The sequence below is a fragment of the Babylonia areolata genome, chromosome 10 (genome assembly GCF_041734735.1).
Source record: "Babylonia areolata isolate BAREFJ2019XMU chromosome 10, ASM4173473v1, whole genome shotgun sequence".
Taxonomy (NCBI): domain Eukaryota; kingdom Metazoa; phylum Mollusca; class Gastropoda; order Neogastropoda; family Buccinidae; genus Babylonia; species Babylonia areolata.
Window position 1 is genome coordinate 36357102 of NC_134885.1, and position 23680 is coordinate 36380781.

A 23680-nucleotide genomic window follows, 5' to 3' on the forward strand; every position below is an offset into this window, starting at 1 on the left:
GATCAGTGTGGAATGAAGTTATTCCTTCAAAACCGCCATGCACATAAAAATGTTACATGTCTGTGTGAGTATGCGCATGTATGCATAACCAGAACCTGACTGAATGACACAGGAAACAAATGATGAGTGCCAGCTGTCAGTCGCTTCTACCCGACAGGCAGCCTGTTGGGCAAATGTTTGTGAAGCACTTTGAGTTTGGTCTTTGACCAAAGGCAGACCCTGTACAAGTATCCATATCATCACCATCATCATCAGAGCAAGAAGCAAGGAGGCAGAATGGTTAAGCCGCTTATATACCTATCTGTCTGTGAACGACTGGATTTGAATCCCGCTTTCGACCTTTCTCACAAGTTTCACTGGAAAATGAAACTAAGCGTCTAGTCTTTCACATGAGACGATAAACCAGCGTTCTGTGTGCAGCATGCACTTGGCCCACTGAAAAAGACCCCGAGGCAACAAAAGTGTTGTCCTCTGGCAAAATTCTGGAAAAGAAATCCACTCTGATCGGTAAACAAATATATAAGCATACTCTCAAGGCCTGACAAGCACTTTTGGTTAGGCTGCTGTAATGCATCTGCCTCAGCACATGTGGTATAACTTATATGGATTCGACCATATGCAGTGAAGCCTCCTTGAGATGCTGATACTGAAACATTATGACGGGTGCAATAGCCAAGTGGTTAAAGCGTTGGACTGGGTCCCTGGATCTTCTTCTTCTGTTCTTTTGCGTGTGTGGGCTGCAACTCCCACGTTCACTTGTATGTACACGAGTGGGCTTTTATGTGTATGACCGTTTTCACCCCACCTCATAGGCAGCCATACTCTGCTTTCGGGGGTGTGCATGCTGGGTATGTTCTTGTGTTTCCATAACCCACCGAACGCTGACATGGATTACAGGATCTTTAACGTGCGTATTTGATCTTCTGCTTGTGTATACACATGAAGGGGGTTCAGGCACTAGCAGGTCTGCACGTATGTTGACCTGGGAGATCGGAAAAATCTCTACCCTTTACCTACCAGGTGCCATTACCAAGATTCGAATCCAGGACCCTCAGACTGAAACTGTCCTGGGTTCGAATGTTGGTAATAGTGCCTTGTGGGTAAAGGGTGGAGAATTTTCTGATTTCCCAGGTAAACATACTTGCAGACCTGCTAGTGCTTGAACCCCCTTTGTGTGTATACGCAAGCAGAAGATCAAATACACACGTTAAAGATCCTGTAATCCATGTCAGCGTTTGGTGGGATATGGAAACAAGAACATACCCAGCATACACAGCCCCGAAAATGGAGTATGGCTGCCTACATGGCAGAGTAAAAACGGTCATACACGTAAAAGCCCACTCGTATGCATACTATGGACGTGAGACTGCAGCCCGTGAAAGAAGAAGAAGAAGAAGAAGAAGAAGAAGAAACATCATCATCATCACCTCAGGTTCTCTTCATCCAGAACAGCATTGCCCTGCAGACTGAGGTCTTCCAGCCGTGGGCAGTCTGACAGAGCCGGCAGGAAACCGCTGACATCTGAAACAACAGACACGTCACTGTGTGTGAAGGGAGGTGCGAATTACTATGTGTGAAAAAATGCGTGAACTACTACGTGTGAAGGAATGTGTAAATCATTATGTGTGAAGGAATGTGTGAATCACTATGTGTGAAGGAATGTGTGAATCACTATATGTGAAATTATTGGTGAACCACTATGTGTGAAGGAATGTGTGAATCATTATGTGTGAAGGAATGTGTGAATCACTATGTGTGAAGGAATGTGTGAATCACTATGTGTGAAGGAATGTATGTGTGAATCACTGTGTGTGAAGGAATGTATGTGTGAATCACTATGTGTGAAGGAATGTGTAAATCACTATGCGTGAAGGAATGTATGAATCACTATGTGTGAAGGAATGTATGTGTGAATAACTATGTGTGAAGGAATGTGTGAATCACTATGTGTGAAGTAATGTATGAATCACTATGTTTGAAGGAATGTGTGAATTACTATGCGTGAAGGAATGCGTAAATCACTCACTATGTGTGAAGAAATGCGTAAATCACTGTGTGTGAAGGAATGTATGTGTGAATCACTATGCATGAAGGAATGCGTAAATCACTATGTGTGAAGAAATGCGTAAATCACTCACTATGTGTGAAGGAATTTACGTGTGAATTACTATGTGTCAAGGAATGTATGTGTGAATCACTATGTGTGAAGGAATGTGTGAATCACTATGTGTGAAAGTATGGGTAAACCACTATGTGTGAAGGAATGTGTGAATCACTATGTGTGAAAGTATGGGTAAACCACTATGTGTGAAGGAATGTGTGAATCACTATGTGTGATAGTATGGGTGAATCACTATGTGTGAAGGACAGTGTGAATCACTAAGTGTGGAGGAATGCGTGAATCACTCACTATGTGTGAAGGAATGAGTGAATCACTATGTGTGAAGGAATGTGTGAACCACTAAGTGTGAAGGAATGCGTGAATCACTATGCATGAAGGAATGTGTGAATCACTATGCATGAAGGAATGCGTGAATCACTATGTGTGAAGGAATGCAACAAATCGTGAAGAAGGTGAAGCCAGGGCAGAGACAGAGAGAGTCAGGCAGAGATATGTGATGTGATGGCATCGGCTATGTGGGTAACAGACAGTCACAAAGACAGGACAATTAAAAACATAAGTGTGACTTAAAATAAAAAAACCCATAGAGTTCTGAACACACACAGGAATACATATTCATGCATGAACACACTCAAACACACACATACACACAGTACATGAACACACACACACACACACACACACAGACATATGCCCCACCCCAACACATACTCATGCAGACACAAGCACACACATAAAATACAAATAAATACAAATACCCATAAACTTGCACACTCACAAACCTGCACAAAACACCCACAAAATACATGCACAAACTCACACACATACACTCACGCACATAAAATCCCTCCTTCCCCCAACACAACATACAACTTCCCCCCCCCACCCCCCACACAAAAAATACACTGCCTCACCCCCCTCCCCATACACACACACATAACACATCCATATTAAAGCTCTTAGAGCTTGGGCTCCGACTGAGGATAGGCGCTATATAAGTATACATATCAACATCCCACCCACACGGAACAACAAAGGAACACGAACCTGTTATCTGGTTGACAGCCAGATCCAGACGTTTCAAAACAAACAGTCCCCCAGCTGATCCCGTCAGCTCCTCCACTCTGAAACACACCACACTCACGTATGTAACTGATGAAAAGCACACATACTACCTCTTCTCATTGGGATAGTGTCCATTTACTACAAGGTGGTTTGATTTCAGTTTCCGTTTCTTAACTCACTCAGTACGGCCAGTCCTCTCTTCTCCTCTACACAGACCCCTCGGATGTCCAGTGGGTGTCTCAATGATCCAACCTTTAGCTTCCATCATCAGAATTGTGGTATTCTTTGTCAACATTCACGTCTTCAGTATAAGAGCCTTCCGCTTGCAATATTTTGATGATGGTAAGTGGGGTGAAACGCTGTTAACGTCGTCTCTTTCGCCGTTCGTATGGAAAGAGTTAAGGAGGTGTCACTGTGTTCAGACAAATCCAAATACGCTACACCACTTCTGCTAGGCAGATGCCTGACCTGCAGCATAACCTAACACTCTTAGTCCGGCCTTCAGCTCATTCATATATGTTTGTGAACCTGTCAGGAATCTGCTTAGCAGATGTGGTGTTGCGTATATGGATTTGACCGAACGCAGTGACGCCTCCTTAAGCTACTGATACTGATACTGATACTGTGAACCTATTAGAGTGGATTTCTCCTGCAGAATTTTGCCCAAGGACAATACTTGTTCTTCTATGAGTTCTTTAACAGTGCACCAAGTGCGTACTACACCTCAGTTTATCGTTTCATCCTTATGACTAGATGCTCAGTAATACTTTTCCTTTATTTCATATTATCTTTTTACTAGAATTTGATACACTCTAAAGGCCTGACAAGCCCACTGATTCTAAGCAAATGTCTGGCATTCTTTTTTAAAGTTGAATATATATATATATATACTATATATATATATTTTCTTTTTCTTCTTTTTTTTAAGTAATGGTGTAGCGTACATGGATCAGTGTTCATGCTTTCATATCTCCTTGAAAACAAAACTGAAACCTCACTTTCTTGTTGTGCCCACTATGCATCATGCCTCCAATCCACCTGCCATCATCAACATTATCGTCTGTGCAGAGACTTCTTCTTCTTCTGCGTTCGTGGGCTGCAACTCCCACGTTCACTCGTATGCACACGAGTGTGCTTTTACGTGTATGACCGTTTTTACCCCGCCATGTAGGCAGCCATACTCCGTTTTCGGGGGTGTGCATGTTGGGTATGTTCTTGTTTCCATAACCCACCGAACGCTGACATGGATTACAGGATCTTTAACGTGCGTATTTGATCTTCTGCTTGCATATATACACATGAAGGGGGTTCAGGCACTAGCAGGTCTGCACATATGTTGACCTGGGAGATCGGAAAAAATCTCCACCCTTCACCCACAAGGCGCCGTCACCGTGATTCGAACCGGGGACCCTCGATTGACAGTCCAACACTTTAACCACTCGGCTATTGCGCCTGTGCAGAGACAAACAAACCGAAATGAAATGAAATGTAACAAAACTCTACTTAACCAAGGAAATGATATTAACTCTTAACATGCTTTTTTTCCACTCAGCCTTGGGAAAAAGAAAGAGAGAAAAAAAAAGAGAGAAGTGAATAATACTTATATATAAATGCATTTTAAAGGCTATCACAAAAAGAAAAAAACAAACTTGGAAAAAAAAAAAAACGAAAAAAAACCCACCCCCTCTCGCCCCCATCAAACCAAGCGCTCTAACCAAAAAAAAAAAAAAAGAAAAAAAAGATAGACCATCACCAGGATCACACAGACATATTCACATACACTTACACACACACAATAAAAATGTTGCTAGGAAGACATGGATGTAAATGAAACATAATTCATTATTCACCTAACGAGAGACTAAGATATGAACAGAACGAGCAGATACAATCCGAGCAAAACAACAACAGTTTCAGTTTCAGTTTCAGTAGCTCAAGGAGGCGTCACTGCGTTCGGACAAATCCATATACGCTACACCACATCTGCCAAGCAGATGCCTGACCAGCAGCATAACCCAACGCGCTTAGTAAACAACAACAAAGAACAAGAACCCAAAACCAAATAAACTGTTTCTGACTTGGAGACAAACACTTCCATCAGATAATCAAACAAGCAATGTGCGCAGTTACTTTTAAGCTCTAGAAAGAGAAAGGTTTTAAAGGCTGATTAACAAAAAGGGAGGTAACAAAGAGAGAGACGAAGGAAGAAACAGTCACTCAGGGTGATCAATGATTAAAAAAAAATAAAAAATCCTAACAAAAAAGTAAACAAAAATCGTCCTTACATGTTCTGACTAAGGTCAAGGTTGAACAGCAGTGGCAGCCAGGCAGCAGAAAGGTCAAGGTCTGGACCAATGCTGTTCTCTCTCAGAATCAGCTCTTGCAAGAGAACATTGTTCTGCAGGGACGGCATCTGCAAAGAACAAACGACAGTCAGAAAATGATGTGGAGGCAGCATTCAGATTATGCGCAAGCATCATAAAGCAATACAATATCACTATATCAATCCCTAACTGGGGAAACTTTCCTGTCTGCTTGAACTCAAATGCGCATCAAGAATCACACAAATACACATCAAGAATCACATAAGCCAATGGTAAGAACAAACATACAGGCATGAAAAATTTGTTAAAAAAAAAAAAAAAAAAATCTTCAGGCACACAGTCTTTAATTAACTCACTCAGTACGGCCAGTCCTCTCTTCTCCTCTACACAGACCCCTCGGATGTCCAGTGGGTGTCTGAATGACCCAACCTTTAGCTTCCGTCATCAGAATTGTGGTATTCTTGGTCAACATTCACCTCTTCAGTATAAGAGCCTTCCGCTTGCAATATTTTCATGATGGTAATTGGGGAGAAATGCTGTTAACGTCGTCTCTTTCGCCGTTCGTATGGAGAGAGTTAAGAAACATCATCTTTTTTTTCTTCTCCCCTTTTCTTCTTGCAAAACAAACTGCTGCTGTTTTCATACTCACAAGGACAAAACAGGAGCTTTATCCTCATGCAGGGGATGAAAGCATTTTATTTACATTGGGACTTTCGTTCTGAGAGGTCCTGGATTCAAATCCTGGCAGCGGCTCCTTGTGGCTTAAGGATGGAGAATAAGTTTGAATGTTCTCCCAGGTTGAGACATGCTCATACTCAGAGCTGCAAATAATTGCCTTCATCCCCTTCAAGCACATGAGAGAGAAAGACAGACAGAGAAAGGGAGAGAGAGAGGGAGAGAGAGAGAGAGATCCAGCATCAACGCTGCCAGAAAAAACAAAAACAAAAAAAAACCAACTAACGTATGACCTGTCTAAATGGTGTGATAAAAATAGTCAAACACATAATAGTCCCACTTAAAGATCAAAACGGGTCAATGGGGAAGAAGTTGCTGCCCAATAAGAAAATACAAATAAATGGGTTCCATTCTCTACCTTCAAAGCAAAAAATCAAACGAGCCCATCAATTTCTTAACTACAGCATTTAGAATTAGTTCAACAGCGGTACGTTGCTCCGCCATGACAGCCATGACTCCAACACGCTGCTGTTGAACTAATTATCTTTGTTGCTCACAGCTCAGCTTACGGTGATCACACAAAGCAATATTGTATTGTACTGTATTGTATCACTCTTTGTCACAACAGATTTTTCTGTGTGAAATTCAGGCTACTCTCCTCAGGAACAGTGAATCACTTTTTTTTTTCTTTCCTTGCCTGTAAGCATGTTTTCTTTTCCTGTCAAAGTGGATTTTATCATCATCATCATCATCATCGTCGTCGTCATCATCATGATCTCACCTGTGTCAGGTTGTTGGAGGAGGCATTGAGGGACAGCAGCAGCCCCAGTTTCTCCACCCCATCCACACCTGTCAGGTAGTTGGCGGAGAGGTCCAGGTGCTGAACAGTGGGGCAGACCTCCAGGCCCTTGGAGCTCACCAGCTGGTTGTGGGAGGCCCGCAGGGTGTGCAGCCGTCGCAATGGGGCCAGGCCGGCTACAGGGGGGAAGAAGAAGAAAAGAAGAAAGCAATGTCATGCACACAGTTATCATGCAAGACACAAGGAGTGATGGCCTACAGGTCCGCCTAGGAAGCGAGTGAATCTGAACGCGTTGGTTCAAATCATGGCTCAGTCGTCAATATTTTTTCCCCCTCCACTAGACCTTGAGTGGTGTGGTCTGGATGCTAATCATTCGGATGAGATGATAAACCAAGGCCCCGTGTGCGGCATGCACTTAGCACACATAAAAGAACATACGGCAACAAAAGGGTTGTCCTTGGCAAAATTCTGTAGTAAAATCCACTTCGATAGGAAAACAAAAAACTGTACACAGGAAAAAATATATAAAAAAAAAAGGTGGCGTTCTCAGTGTAGCGATGCACTCTCCATGGGGAGAGCAGCCTGAATTTCACACAGAGAAATCCGTTGTGACAGAAAAAAGTAATACAATACAATACGATACGATACAAGGTTAAAAGGTCTCATAGCCTTTACGACCATCAAGGCAGCCAAATATAGTTTAGAATGTAGTTTATACCAGAGATTTACATGAAGCACTCAGAGCACTTTTCTGGAGAGTGCCATCTAAGTATCCATTTTTATCAGCAGTGGTGTTTTGAACATACCCAGTTTAGTCAATGGATAGAGTGCTATATAAGCATCCACTATTATCTTCATCATCAACTCATTGAGCCCAGCACACTGAGCGTTGCCCTGGCGTCAAATTTCGACTCATTAAAACGGTTTTTCACATTCTTGCATAATGATCATAAATCATAAAAAAGGGAACTAACTCCTACATTATTCCCGGATGTATCCACACCGTGATTTGGAGAAAAAAAAAAACAGTATATTTTCTGTATCTTTTCCACATCCATGTGGCATGGAAGACTACTATGGCTGTAAACTCCCCAGGGTTGGATGGGTTAAGTATCCATTCTTACTGGTAGAAGTGCTGTGAACAAACCCAAGTTTGGTCAATGAATCGAGTGCTAAATAAATATCCATAATTCAATCACTATCTTTATAATCATGATTATTATAATTAACTCCTTTTACTCCACAGCTACGTGCCTGCTCCAACTCCTCAGGACCAGCACTACATGAGACCGCTGCAGTAAAAAAGTAGGGTCGTTCACTTTAACTCTCTCCATACGAACGGCGAAAGAGACGACGTTAACAGCGTTTCACCCCAATTACCACCATCAAAATATTACAAGCGGAAGGCTCTTACACTGAAGAGGTGAATGTTGACAAAGAATACCACAATTCTGATGACGGAAGCTAAAGGTTGGGTCATTCAGACACCCACTGGACATCTGAAAGGTCTGTGTAGAGGAGAAGAGAGGACTGACTGTACTGAGTGAGTTAACAGTGAAAATCGATGGATGATTGTCGATTTGATAGGTTAAACAAAGCTTCATTTTCATGCTTCTGGACTCCATAAATGGCTCAGTTTAGATCACCAAATTGACGGGCGCCATAGCCGAATGGTTAAAGCGTTGGACTTTTAATCTGAGGGTCCCGGGTTTGAATCACGGTGACGGCGCCTGGTGGGTAAAGGGTGGAGATTTTTACGATCTCCCAGGTCAACATATGTGCAGACCTGCCAGTGCCTGAACCCTCTTCATGTGTATATGCAAGCATAAGATCAAATACGCACGTTAAAGATCCTGTAATCCATGTCAGTGTTCGGTGGGTTATGGAAACAAGAACATACCCAGCATGCACACCCCCGAAAGCGGAGTATGGCTACCTACATGGCGGGGTAAAAACGTATATACGAGTGAACGTGGGAGTTGAAGCCCACGAACAAAGAAGAAGAAGAAGATCACCAACTGCTCTATGCAAGAATAAACGAGAAAAAAAAATAGAACAGATTATTGGTACGAGAATACTAAAAACCAAGTCCACACAGGAGAAGTAATCACAGTACGAGTTAACTCACTCCGGACGAAGGGCCCTGATCAGGTCCTACTGTCTACACCTGTTTCAGGTGATGAACCCTGATTGGGGCCTTAGATAGTTTTCAATTTCTGGAGTGGCACCTAATTTGCCTAATGACATTATGAGCTAAGAATATCTCGCATCTTTTAAATCTCGGCTCAAAACTCACCTTTTCCCTCAGCAATAAGTTCAATTGTGGCAGGTCCACTTCCTTTGCGTTAGCTGTGCTTGACTATGTGTGTATACATATGTATGTACATGAATGTATATGAATGTGTATTGTGTGTGCGTGTGTTTATGTAAGTTTATGCCTCCCTATGTGTGTGTATGTGTTAGGGTAGCTGTTACTTACACATGTATGTTAACCCTTTCGCTGCCAGGAAAATAAGATTTAAGTGAAATCTATTTGCCAGGGTTTTTTCACAAAAACGGGTATAAATTTTCAAAAAATTCTGTGCTCTTTGTTATTGGAGAAAGACCCATAAAAGTATACATTTTCTGAAAGGTAAATGAATAAAGAATACAAAACACATGCTGTTTTCCCATTTTATATATTTTTAGTGACATGCTGTTGTTTTGAAATCAGTGTTTTGTTTTTTGTCACATTTTCAACTTGTTCATTACAACATTAGCAGGTAATTTGCACAAAAACATCATAATTCTGGAAATGGATATCTGCAAAAAAAATTCTATACGGAACTAAACATTCAACACCAATAATTATAGTTTGTTTAAGAGAAAAGATGACTACATACATGTGATTAATCCAGTGAAAAGATGGATGATGTGATGATAGGTTCAACCACCTCATTCCAGCTCTGGACCCCTCATCGGCTCATTGATTAGTCTCATCAATGACGGGCGCTGCCAAGGTAAAGCGTTGGCTTTAATCTGATGGTCGGTTGTCAGAGATCTGTTAACAGCGTGAGATTTACGATCTCCAGTACAGTCAGCCTGCGTGCCTAAACCCTCTTCATTTATATCAAGCTAATCAAATACGCCTATAAATCTGTTCATGTAATTGTTCTTAGAAACGTCAATTACCCTGAAGCACACCCGAAAAACGATGTATGTATGCAGTGTGTGTGTGTGTATGTGTGTGTGTGTGTGTAGTCACATTTTGGTGTGTGTATGTAACATAGCATAGATATAATGTTTTATGTTAACAAAAGCGTTTTTGTAAAGCACCTAGAGCAGATTTCTGGATAGTGTGCTTTCTGGATAGTGTGCTATATAAGTTTATTATTATTATTATTATCTTAACTGACCTTTCCACTCTTCACTGTCACCAATAAACGCAGTGTGTGTTGCTGTGCTTACGAACAGGAGGAATTATTTTCACGGTGACTGGTTCACGTGAACAGTGCATGCCAACAATGGCATCTGAACCAGTTTCGTCTCAATCACAAGGCAGAACACAATTAGACAAAGGGGTCCTATCGTAGCTATATAACATTCTGAATTTAATCTGTTTCAAACTCTTTATGCTTTCCTGAATTTGTTTACAAGTCATTAGTGTGTACAAATTTTGAACAAAAAATATGGATACTTTCATCATCTCACAGCGTAAGAAGGGAGGAAGTTCTATATTTTGTCCCGAACTAACTCATCATGTTACAGATTAGTTTGGAAGTTTTCAGTTCATAAATTCTAACACTCAGTATTTGGCGATTTTATTTCTTACCCATACAAATGTGTCGTCTGTGGGGGAAAGTCAGGGGAAGCTAATAGGCAGTACTGAGTTAACCTGTACCTGGAACAGAATGAGTTAATGAACAGACATACCCAGCTTGGTCAGTCGGTTATGGGAGACATCCAGCCACCTCAGGTTGCCGCAGCCCTCCAAGCCATGGACGGAGGACAGCTTGTTGTGGGACAGGTTCAGGGTGTACAGGCTGCCCAGCTCCTTCAGGTCCACGTACTCTATCAGGTTGTCCTGAACAAAGAGGAGGGAGGTGGCAGAATGGTTAAGATGCATTTGTGCCAACATTGTGTCCGTATGGGTCTGAGTTGGAATCCCGGTCTAGTACTTTCTATCAATTTGACTGGAAAATCAGACGGGTGCAATAGCCAAGTGGTTAAAGCGTTGGACTGTAAATCTGAGGGTCCCGGGTTCGAATCACGGTGACGGCGCCTGGTGGGTGAAGGGTGGAGATTTTTGCGATCTCCCAGGTCAACATATGTGCAGACCTGCTAGTGCCTGAACCCCCTTCGTGTGTATATGCAAGCAGAAGATCAAATACGCACGTTAAAGATCCTGTAATCCATGTCAGCGTTCGGTGGGTTATGGAAACAAGAACATACCCAGCATGCACACCCCTGAAAACGGAGTATGGCTGCCTACATGGCGGGGTGAAAACGGTCATACATGTAAAAGCCCACTTGCGTGCATACGAGTGAATGTCGGAGTTGCAGCCCTCGAACGCAGAAGAAGAAGAAGAAGAAGAAGACTGGAAAATCAAACTGAGCAGCCAGTCATTCAGATGAGACGATACTTCCGAGGTCCCTTGTGCAGCAAGCGCTTGGAGCAGTGAAACAGAACCCATGGCAAGTAAAGGGTTGTTCTGTCAATGATCTGTCAGAATTTCTCCTCTCCCCTCTGTTCACCCTCCCCCACCACCTTACCCACCATTCTTCTAAATTTTCTTCTATTTCTTTTTTTTCTTTTTTTTTTTCTTCCTGTTTTTCTTCTATCAGGCCAATTACTCTGGTGATAATAAATTTAATCTCATGTTAATATTGATATTAGCATTATTTTACTATATTTATGTACTGTTTGTTTATTTGTTTTATTTCATTATTTCATTATTTCATTACTTACTGTTTATGAATGCTATTTGATACAACTGATAATATGGTTCATTAGCCGTCACGATAAAATTGAAGTGCAACGTTGTGAGCACAGTATAAGCTTTAAGCTTGTTGATGCTCTTTTGTCATTCATTGCATTGTAATCATGTGTATTGTTGAATAATTAAAGATTATTTAAACCGAGGGTTGTTCTGTGACAAATTAGAAGATGTGGTGTAGCGTTGATGGATTTGAGTGAATGCAGTGATTCCTCCTTGGTGGCTTCTGTTGCTGATCAGGCATTTGTCAAACAGATGTCGTGAAGTGCAGATGGATCTGACTGAATGCAGTGACGCCTTCTTGAGTGGAAATGCTTTCACCCAGGAAGGCCGAGAATCTGAGAGGATCAAATCCCACACTTGCTAGTTTTCTATTCCCCTCCCCTAGACCTTGAGCGGTGATCTGAAAGCTAGTCATTCAGATGAGACAATAAACCAAGGCACAGTGTATAGGATGTACTTAGTGCATGTAAAAGAACCCACGCCAACAAAATTATGTAGAGAAATCCACTTTGCGTGCGCGCGCGTGTGTGGGCATATGCATGTGTGTGTGTGTGTGTGTGTGCGCGCATATGTGCGCATGTGTTTTTGTGGTGTGTGTGTGTGTGTGTGTGCACGTGTGTGTGTGTGCGTGCGTGTTTTACTTTTTTTTTACCTGGACATCCAGACACTGCAGGTGCTTGCAGTGCGACAGACCATCCACAGCTATCAGACCACACCGGGTCACTGTTAGGTGCTTCAGGTGACCGCAGGCACCCAGCGGGGAGAGGGCGTGACCTGGGAGATCCTTCAGCTCCACTGTCGTCACCTGGGTCAAGGGTTAGGGTCATCAGGGTCAGGGTCATCAGGGATGTCAGGGTCACCCATGGAGGTGAAACGTGAATGTGAAATCATGAATATCAAATCAAGCTCCAAACATAAAGGAACGTACAGTTCAACGATGAATGTCAAAACAATATAAATCAAGCTCCAACGTAAATAAATGCATAAACAAATGAATGAATTTTGACAGTTTTGCATAATGTTATACATAAAATCAATATATATATATAAAATTAATTAATCAATTATAATATATATATATATATATATATATATATATATATATATATATATATATATATATATACACATACATAAATTCTCTGTCTCTCTCTCTATATATATATGTGTGTGTGTGTGTGTGTGTGTGTGTGTGTGTGTGTGTGTGTTGTACAAACTGTCATCATCATAAGAAGAAGAAGATGAAGAAGAAGAAGAAAGAAGAAAAAAAAATCAAAATCAAAATCAAACTCTTCCACGAAGCCCACAAACACGGCACCTGTTTAAGGGAGGCAACTTTTGCAGCCTCCAGGATAAGGTTGTCAGGGAGGGGAGGTAACTTTTTGGCAGAGGCTGGACGACGGGGCACTTTCTCTCCTGTCCCTGACTTCCGTTTCCATGGCTCATTGCTGATTTTACTGTTTGAAGATGAAAATAGAGAGAAGATAAAAAGATAAATGAACAAATCCCCCCCCCCAACCCCCACCACAAAAAAAAAACTCCCCAGATTCTTCTGAAACCAACACATATGCAATTAAACATACAAACAAACAAAAAAATAACAAATAACTGAATGGATAGTAGATGAATAAATACATAAATAAAAAGATAAATAAAAGTGGCTTATGGATAAAGCTTTGGGTGAAAACTTATTACAAATATGTCAAATCTGGACAATGATATAGCCCTTCAGGAACACTGCGTTTCAGTTTTCAGTTTCAATGAGGCGTCAAAGTGTGAAGACTGGTCCATACATGCTATACCAGCCTGTATATAAAACTGATGCTGTGTTGTGTCGTGCTATGCAAAGTTCACTGCACAAAAACCACCACCACAACAACAAAAATCCATGCTGTGTGATTTTTGTTTTGTTTTATTTTGTTTTTTTTGGGTGGCTGTCATAATTATCTTCTGTGCTGTGCTTTCCATGCATTACCATCAAACTTTTACGACACACACACACACCAAACACATGACATTCACACACACATACTACTTACACACACCACACACATGACGTACACACACACTTACTACTTACACACACCACACACATGACATACACACACATACTACTTACACACACACACACACACACACACACACACACACACTTGTATACACAGAATATTACATACAAAAAAATCCACAGGCACACAGACACCTTTTAACGCAAACATTTAACTTGAGATTAAAAAAAAGAAAAAAAAGAAAAAAAAGAAGAAGGAAAATAACAAAAGGAGAGAAATGAGAACAGAAAAGAAAGAATGAGGGGACAAGACGCAGGCAAAAACCAGTGGCTTCAGTTACCTCCAGGGCAGACAACTCTTCATCCACCCTAGACGACGTTCTTCCAAGCGGTTTGGTAAGACGTTGGCGTTGACGGGCTCCAAGTCAATCACCAGTGGGCTGAAAAGAAAAATAAGTAGATAAACAAACATATAATTGAGTGAATGAATAAAAACAACAACAAAAAACAACAACAAATAATTAAATAAATGAATAAGTAGAAACAGAAAATAAAATGACAACAAAAAATGCGAGGCCTCCTTCAGTCAAGGTTGACCATGAATTCATGCATGTCAAATAACACATGGCAACAAATGTTGTTGTTTTTTGTCCCTGGCAAAATTCTGTAGAAAAATCCACTTTGATAGGAAAACAAATATATACTTGCAGGCAGGGGGGAAAAAAAAGGGTGGGGGGTGGGGGGGGGCATGGGGGGGAGGACGTGGTAAGGGGGGGTGGGGGAGGGGAAGTCACATCACACTGCATTGTAGCGACATGCTGTCCTTGAGGGGTGGGGGTGGGGGTGGTGTGTGTGGGAGGGTGGGGGCGTGGGGGTGTGAAGAGAGTGGCCCGAATTTCACACAGAGAAATCTGTTTGTGAACAAAGAGTAATACACTGCACCAAACACTACAACAATGATGCATCCTATCTGTTGCTTCAGATGTTTCTGTTGGCTGCTCAGATACAGCAATGTCACCTGTGACTGTGCAAACCAGCGCAGGAGTGGATGATTTTTTTTTTTTTTTTTTTCCCCTCAAGGCCTGACTAAGCGCGTTGGGTTACGCTGCTGGTCAGGCATCTGCTTGGCAGATGTGGTGTAGCGTATATGGATTTGTCCGAACGCAGTGACGCCTCCTTGAGCTGCTGAAACTGAAACTGAAACTGGATGGATGGATGGCAGTCTCAGTCATAAAGGTGGGACCACATCTGTATGTGGTGTTTGGTCTGGTCTGTTGTTGCAGTTACTGCGCTCTTTTCTGTGTGCTCGTTTTGTCTGAATCTACACTAAGTCATTTTCAAGCATCAGTTAAAAAAGAAAAAAAAAAAAAGGTTTTCTTCAAACAGTAAGTTATTAGTTCTTTTATTTTTTTCATTTTATTTTTTTGGTTTGTTTGTTTCACTTTTTTTTTAATACTCCAATCATAATCATATGTATGTTTATTCAACTATTTCTTTGAGAGAGACAGGGACAGAGTGAATGAGAGAGAGAGAGAGAGAGAGAGAGAGAGAGAGAGAGAGAGAGACAGACAGACAGACAGACAGACAGAGCGAGAGAGACAATGAGAGAGAGACAGAGAGTGCGTATGTATGTGTGTGTGTGTGTGTGTGTGTGTGTGTGTGTGTGTGTGTGTGTGTGTGCATGTGCATGTGCAGGTGCATGTGTGTGAGTGTGTATGCATGGCGCATGTATGATAAAAAAACAAATTTCAACAAGCAGCACATATAGATTTAAAAGCTAAACGCAGACGACCATGAATCTGACTGACTGACACACAACAAACAAATCGAACTGATCTCGCTGCTATACTCAGTTCAAGAAAACTTTTAACCCCTTGATACCTGCTGATGAGTATGCTGCGTCACTGAATGGCTGTTGCTTATCCGGCGTAATTCTCAGCTTACAGGTCAGGACATCAGTCACCAACCTTTACATGGAATTCTTTCTCCAGGGAATGTATTTCTTTCTGTTTGGTAAAACCAATTACGCTATTCAAAAGTAAAAAAAAAATAATAAAAAAATAAAATTGGGTAAATGCTGATCAAAATTCACTGAGGTCAAAGGTTCAAAGGGGACAGCAGCCTTACCTGACAGAGTGTCCGTTTTCAGAATCGTCCGGTTGTCCCCCTTTGTTCATCACATCGGTCGACCCAGTTCCGGGAAGCTCTTCTTTGGCTGTGGATAATTTCTGGCCATTCTTCTGAGAGACAGAGTTCTCTTTATTTCCGTTTCCTTCTTTTCTTTGGTCGGCGTGGTGGTCTTCACGATCTTTGCTGGCGTTTTCGTTTTCTTTTGCTTCACTCCCGCGTTCGCTGTGGTTTTCAGCGGGAGGTTTGTTGTGTTCAGCATCTGTGTGCAGTTTTTGTTCTTCCTCCTCTTTCCGTTTCTTCTCTTCTTCTGCTTCCAGACGCTTTTGTGCCTCCTCTTGTTTCTTCTTTCTCTCTTCTTCTTCTTCCCTCTGTTTTCGTAATTCTTCTTCTTCTTTTCGTTTGCGCTCTTCTTCTTCTTCTTCTTCTTTTCTTCGTCTCTCTTCTTCTTCTTTTCGTTTCTTTTCTTCTTCCTCCTCCTTTCGTTTTCTCTCCTCTTCCTCCCTCCTCTTTCTTTCCTCCTCCTCTCGTTTCTTCCTTTCTTCTTCTTCCTTCTTCTTTCTCTCCTGCTCTTCTTTCAAGCGCCTCTCTTCTTCCTCTTTTCTTTTCTTCTCTTCTTCTGCTTTCCTCTTCCGCTCCTCCTCCTCCTCCTTCCTTTTCCGTTCCTCTTCCTCCTTCCTTTGGCGTTCTTCCTCTTCCTGCCTTCGTTTTTCTTCTTCTTTCTTCCGTTCCTCTTCTTCCTTTTCTCTTCTGGCTTCTTCTGCTTTTCTGGTTTACGAAAAACAAGACAAAAAACAAACAAAACAAGCAATGAATTTGCTAACAAATATTTGTGTGTAGCACTCAAAAAAACAAAAAAAACAACAACAAAAAATCAGTCAATCGAAAAGACGTCATTTAGTTCATGAGTTCATAAACCTTGATTATTCAAAAACAACAAAATTATAATAAAGATACAGGTAAAAGAAACAGAATAAAAGAGAAAGTAATAAAATGAAATATAATAGAATATATATATATATATATATATATATATATATATATATATATATATATATATATATATATATATATATTTTCTTTTAATAGAAAGAGCCAAATATGTTCAAAGAAAAGAAACGTTTTACATTCATTTCATATACTGCCAGTGTCTGTGACTCAAACACATCACTCTCCACTCTTCCTCTTCTTTTCTGTGCTGTATTTCTTGAAAATGTGTGTGTGTTTGTATTTGTGTGTGTGTGTGTGTGTGTGTGTGTGTGTGTGTGTGCGTGCGTGTGCGTGCATGCATGCGTGCACATGTGCGTAAATGTGTGAATGCATACATGTGTGTAAGCATAGGAGTGCATGTGTGCATGCATGTGTGTGTGCTGGTGTGTGCGTGTGCCTGCATGCATGCATGTGTGTGTGTGCTTGTGTGGGTATGCATCTCCATGTGTGTGTGTGTGTGTGTGTTTGTGTATGTGTGTGCCTGTGTGCATGTGTATGTGTGTGTGCCTGCATGCATGTGTGCACGTGTGTGTGTGTCTGCGCATGCAAGACTGCATGCATGAGTGTGTGTGCATGTGTGCAGCGCTTACAAGCTTGTGTGTTCGTGACTCAAACCACAGCCACATGTATGTGTGTGTGCATGTGTGAAACGCCTACAAGCTTGTGTGTTCGTGACTCAAACCACCGCCACATGTGTGTGTGTGTGCATGTGTGCAGCGCTTACAAGCTCGTGTGTTGGTGACTCAAACCACACCCCCTACTGACCTCTCTTCCTCCTGCTTCCTGTGCTGAATCTGTAGCTCGATTTCCTGGATGCGCTGCTGCTGCCTCTCTTCCTTCCTCCGCTCCTTCCTCTCCGCCAGGGCCTGCATGTCAGTCTGGTGCAGTTTCCGCACCCTGAGAAAACAAACAATGTGTGTCTCAGTTCTGCAGTAGTAGTAGTAGTAGTTGTTGTTGTTGTTGTTGTTGTGGTAGCAGAAGTTGTGGTAGTAACAGAAGCAGCAGCAGCAACAGTAGTAGTAGTGGTGGTAGGAGTTAGTGGTCAGTGTAGTATCTGCAGAAGTATTGATGATAATAATAATGATGATGATGATGATGATAATAATAACAACAATAATAATGATGATGATGATTATCATTGTTATCATTACTATTATTGTTACTATTACTACCATAAACATAATTATTATTATCAAATGATGATGATAATGATGATGATGGTGGAGATTTTTCCGATCTCCCAGGTCAACATACGTGCAGACCTGCTTGTGCCTGAATCCCCTTTGTGTGCATACGCAAGCAGAAGATCAGTTAGAGATCCTGTAATCCATGTCAGCGTTTTGTGGAGTTTTTATGGAAACAAGAAAGAACACACCCAGCATGCACACCCCTGAAAATGGGAGTATGGCTGCCTACGTGGCATGGTAAAAACGTAAAAGCCCACTCATGTACATACGAGCGAATGCTGGAGTTGCAGCCGATGAACAAAGAAGAAGAAGAAGAAGAAGAAGAAGAAGTGCAGGGCTTTACTACCTGTGCCCCCTGTAGCAGCGCTGTATGGTGGTGGCGGCCTTGTTGTCCCGCTGGGCCACGCGCTCACATTCGGCCCTCTGCACTCTCTGCAGCTGGTGGCGGTCCTCCTCCAGCTGTGCGGTCAGGGTGGCTATGCTCTCCTGTGGCACACAGGGCACGGCATGCACAGTCGTCTGTGGTCATGTACTGTTGCTGCTGCTGCTACTATTTTATTGTTATCACTATTACTACGACTTCTGTTATTGTATTCTTCTTCTTCTTCTTCTTCATAATCATTATTATTATCATTATTATTATTATTATTTTCTTTTTTTCAAATTATCATTTTGATCATCAACATCGTTATTAATAATCATCATGATAATTATGCTGCTGCTGCTAATGATTATCATTATTATTATTGACTCACTTGTGTAAACAAAGTGAGTCTATGTTTTAACCCGGTGTTCGGTTGTCTGTCTGTGTGTGTGTGTGTGTGTGTGTGTGTGTGTGTCCGTGTGTCTGTGTGTCCGTGGTAAACTTTAACATTGACATTTTCTCTGCAAATACTTTGTCAGTTGACACCAAATTTGGCATAAAAATAGGAAAAATTCAGTTCTTTCCAGTCATCTTGTTTAAAACAATATTGCACCTCTGGGATGGGCACAAAAAAATAAAAAAAGAAGCCTAATTATATGCAAACTGCATTTACTGTTATATTTATATTTTTTGTATTCTCTAAACTTGGCACTTTGACTTCTTATTCTGACACAACAACAAGAGGAGTCATTATTATCATTTTTTGTTCAAACAGGAACTTCTTTTGCTAAGCATGGAATTTTTATTTATTTTGCAAATGTTTTGGTGCAGATAGTAAAAAAGGGAAATTACTCTGTAATTAATGCTAGGGGACTTAATTTATCACAAGTGAGTCTTGAAGGCCTTGCCTCTCTTGTTATTATTACTATTACTACTACTTCTACTATTGTATTCTTCTTCTTCTTCTTCATAATCATTATTATTATCATTATTATTATTTTCTTTTTTTTCAAATTCTTATTCTTATCATCAACATCGTTATTAATAGTCATTATGATAATATTGCTGCTGCTGCTAATGATTATCATTATTATTATTTTATTATTATCATTATCATTAGTAGTAGCAGTATCATCATCATTATCATTATTTTCATCATCATCATCATCATCATTATTATTATTATTATCATCATTACATCATCACTATTATTATTATTATTATTATTATTATTATCAGCTAGCAGTAGCAGTAGTAGTAATCATCATCATCATTTGTATTATATTTTCATTTAAGAAATATTATCATTATCGTTACCACTACTGCTGCTGCTGCTCCTCCTCCTACTACTACCAGTAATAATAGTTTATTCATACCGCACTGTCCCTCAGTCCAATAATGCTTCATCAGTGTGTGACAATTCTGCAGCTTTTACAGCATGGAGACACTGAAGCATGGAAAATTAAGCAATAACATCACATTATTGTTAGGTTTGGATGAAGCGCATGCTTTTAGTTTAAGCTTTTTGTTTTTGTTTTTCGACGGGCGCAATAGCCGAGTGGTTAAAGCGTTGGACTGTCAATCTGAGGGTCCCGGGTTTGAATCACAGTGACGGCGCCTGGTGGGTAAAGGGTGGAGATTTTTATGATCTCCCAGGTCAACATATGTGCAGACCTGCTAGTGCCTGAACCCCCTTCGTGTGTATATGCAAGCAGAAGATCAAATACGCACGTTAAAGATCCTGCAATCCATGTCAGCGTTCGGTGGGTTATGGAAACAAGAACATACCCAGCATGCACACCCCGAAAACGGAGTATGGCTGCCTACATGGCAGAGTAAAAACGGTCATACACGTAAAAGCCCACTCGTGTGCATACGAGTGAACGCAGAAGAAGTTTTTGTTTTTCCCGTCTGCTCGTCAGCCTTCGTTTCCTTTCTTCACTCCTTTCCCTTTATTGACCCTCTGACTGGCGAACCTTGGTGAAACGAAAACCAGTATGGCATCAGTTTGAAAGGCCGTCACTAGTTCTGGTACACTTGTATTTTTGTATTTTGCATTTTGTATTTCTTTTTGTCACAACAGATTTCTCTGTGTGAAATTCGGGCTGCTCTCCCCAGGGAGAGCGCGTCGCTATACTAGAGCACCATCCTTTTCTTTTTTCTTTTTTTTTCTGCGTGCAATTTTATTTGATTTTCTTATTGAAGTGGATTTTTCTTCAGAATTTTGCCAGGAACAACCCTTTTGTTGCCGTGGGTTCTTTTACGTGTGCTAAGTGCATGCTGCACATGGGTCCTCAGTTTATCGTCTCATCCAAATGACTAGCATCCAGACCACCACTCAAGGTCTAGTGGAGGGGGAGAAAATATCGCTGGCTGAACCGTGATTCGAACCAGCGCGCTCAGATTCTCTCGCTTCCTAGGCGGACGCATTACCTCTGGGCCGTCACTCTACGTCAATGGTGTATAACTGCCTTTGCTGAACAACAGCAACACATTTTCACAAGGAAGCAGTCCTGACCGATGCCCTGACGTGTGGGTAAGTTCTGTCTTATCTCAGTAAGCATACCCATCTGCGGCAGTGAAGGGGTTAAAGGGTTATCCATGCATGCATTCCTTCATCACTGATTGATTGATGAATGCAACATGGGTGAGATAGTGGAGTGATGGCCTTGAGGTAACGCGTCTGCCTAGGAAACGAGAGAATCTGAGTACGCTGGTTCGAATCATGGCTTAGCCGCCGATATTTTCCCCCCCTCCATTAGACCTTGAGTGGTGGTCTGGACGCTAGTCATTCGGATGAGACGATAAACAGAGGTCCCGTGTGCAGCATGCACTTAGCGCACGTAAAAGAACCCCGAGAACAAAAGGATTGTTCCTGGCAAAATTCTGTAGAAAAATCCACTTCGATAGGAAAAACAAATAAAACTACACGCAGGAAAAACAAAAATATTAAAAAATGTGTGGTGCTGTAGTGTAGCGACGTGCTCTCCCTGGGGAGAGCAGCCCGAATTTCACACAGAGAAATCTGTTGTGATAAAAAGAAATACAAATACAAATAAGACAGGCACAGCATGCCTGGTGGTTAAAGTGATGGCCATTCAATCTGAGGGTCCTGGGTTTGAATTCCAGTCACCACCCCCGCCACGCCAGGTGGGTTATGGATGGAGATTTTTCTCTGATCTCCCAGTGGGTCAACAGATGTGCACAGACTTGCTAGTGCATGGACCCCCTTGTGTGTGTGTGTGTGTGTGTGTGTGTGTGTGTGTGTAAACATACAGAAGATCAAATACGAACATGATCCCGGAATCCATGTTAGAGTATGGCTGCCTACGCAATTCATTCATTCATTCATTCATTCATTCATTTACTTATTTATATTTATACCTATTTATTCATTGTTCCATCTATTCATTTATGTATTCATCAATTCATCTATATATTCATCAATTCATCTATCAATCATTATTTCATCTATCCATTCAGTTATTTACCTGTTTATTCATTCATTAATTTCCTGATTAATTCATTCATTTGTTCAGTGGTCTGACAGACATTAAGGAGGATTTGCAGGTCTGCTTTTGTGGTGGACCTTCCATCACTAGCAGAGCGAGAAGTAGGTCATATGACGTCATGGGCAGCCTGTCATCATGACTGGCTTCTCTGAGTTTGCACTGCCTTTGTTTCAAACAACTTTTCAGCAGAGTTTATAAATGGATCAATTCCAATACGTAATGGCGGAGATGTGACAAGAAACAAGCCCAAAGTAAACATGGGAGACTAAAGCACATAATGGGAGTAATCAAAAAACCAGTATATATATACAAACAAGCCCAAAGTAAACACAGGAGACTAAAGCATATAATGGGAATAATCATAAAACCAGTATGTATATATATATATATATATATATATATATATATATATATATATATATATATATATATATATCTTGTAAACTTGCAAAAACAATCACCAAAATTATTCAAAATCCTTTTGTCAGAACAGAGATTTCCACGGCAAAATTTCAGCCTTTCGGCGACCCAGAAAAAAACCCCCGGGGAAATAAGAGACACGCACACGCACATGCAGTTCTCGCTAAAAATAAAAACAAATAACCGGGAAACCTCCACAAAAATCAGACCAAAGTGGGTCTGCAAAGACTCCCTGTTATCTGCCCCTGTCTCACCTCATGCTGCTTCAGTTCTTTCTCCAGGACCTCTTGTCGTTTCTCTATCTCCTTCTCCAGACGGCGCTGACTCTCCTGCAACAAAGGGGACGGACACACAATGATGTGACCAGACACTGCATTACGCTGACTGAAAGAAACGTTTTAACGGCTGGTGGGTGGGGGTGGTGGGGGTTGAGGGTTGGTGGGGGTAGGGGGGAGGGTGTGTGAGTGTGGGTGTGTGTGTGAGTGTGGGTGATTGTGTGTTTGTGCGTGTTATCATCATCATCATCATCATCATTTTCAATTCTTTCTTTCTTTTTTTCTTTCTTCTTCTTCCCATTACTTTTTATGATCATTATCACTATTGTTATTACTGCTACTACTATTATCATCATCATCAGTAGTAGTAGTAGTAGTAGGAGTGGTGGTGTAAGTATCACTATTATTATTATTATTATTATGATTATTATTAACATCATCATCAACCTTCTTTTTCTGCTGATGATGATGATAATGATTGCTGTTTCTGTTTATGTTGTTGTTATCTCTGATTTTCCTGTCCCAGGCATTGTTTCACTTGCTGCAGGTTGTATATCATCACCATCATCACCATCACCACCACCATCATTGATATATATATATATATATATATATATATATATATATATAGAGAGAGAGAGAGAGAGAGAGAGAGAGAGAGAGAGAGAGGCAGATATATAGACACACACACACACACACACACACACACACCTGTTTTTCCTGTGCCAGACGCTGCTCCTCTTGCTGCAGGTTGTGCATCGTCTGCAGGCTGTGTTCCTCCATGGCCAGCATCAGTTTCTCCTCCACCTCGCGCCTCGCCTCCAGTTCCTGGA

General features: G+C 41.3%; 1 protein-coding gene across 1 annotated transcript in view; it reads right to left on the reverse strand.

The window, feature by feature from the left end:
* LOC143286570 (uncharacterized) overlaps positions 1–23680 on the reverse strand; it is a 37437-nt gene that overhangs the window by 2580 nt on the left and 11177 nt on the right. Inside the window, exons 8-20 of the mRNA XM_076594184.1 lie at positions 23559–23675; positions 22827–22901; positions 18623–18762; positions 17855–17986; positions 16100–16867; positions 14314–14412; positions 13283–13421; positions 12617–12769; positions 10898–11048; positions 6968–7161; positions 5473–5600; positions 3170–3246; positions 1428–1521 (exon numbers count right to left, since the gene is read on the reverse strand). Of these exons, the coding sequence (XP_076450299.1) occupies positions 1428–1521; positions 3170–3246; positions 5473–5600; positions 6968–7161; positions 10898–11048; positions 12617–12769; positions 13283–13421; positions 14314–14412; positions 16100–16867; positions 17855–17986; positions 18623–18762; positions 22827–22901; positions 23559–23675 (2267 nt within the window). The remainder of the gene's footprint in view (positions 1–1427; positions 1522–3169; positions 3247–5472; positions 5601–6967; positions 7162–10897; positions 11049–12616; positions 12770–13282; positions 13422–14313; positions 14413–16099; positions 16868–17854; positions 17987–18622; positions 18763–22826; positions 22902–23558; positions 23676–23680) is intronic.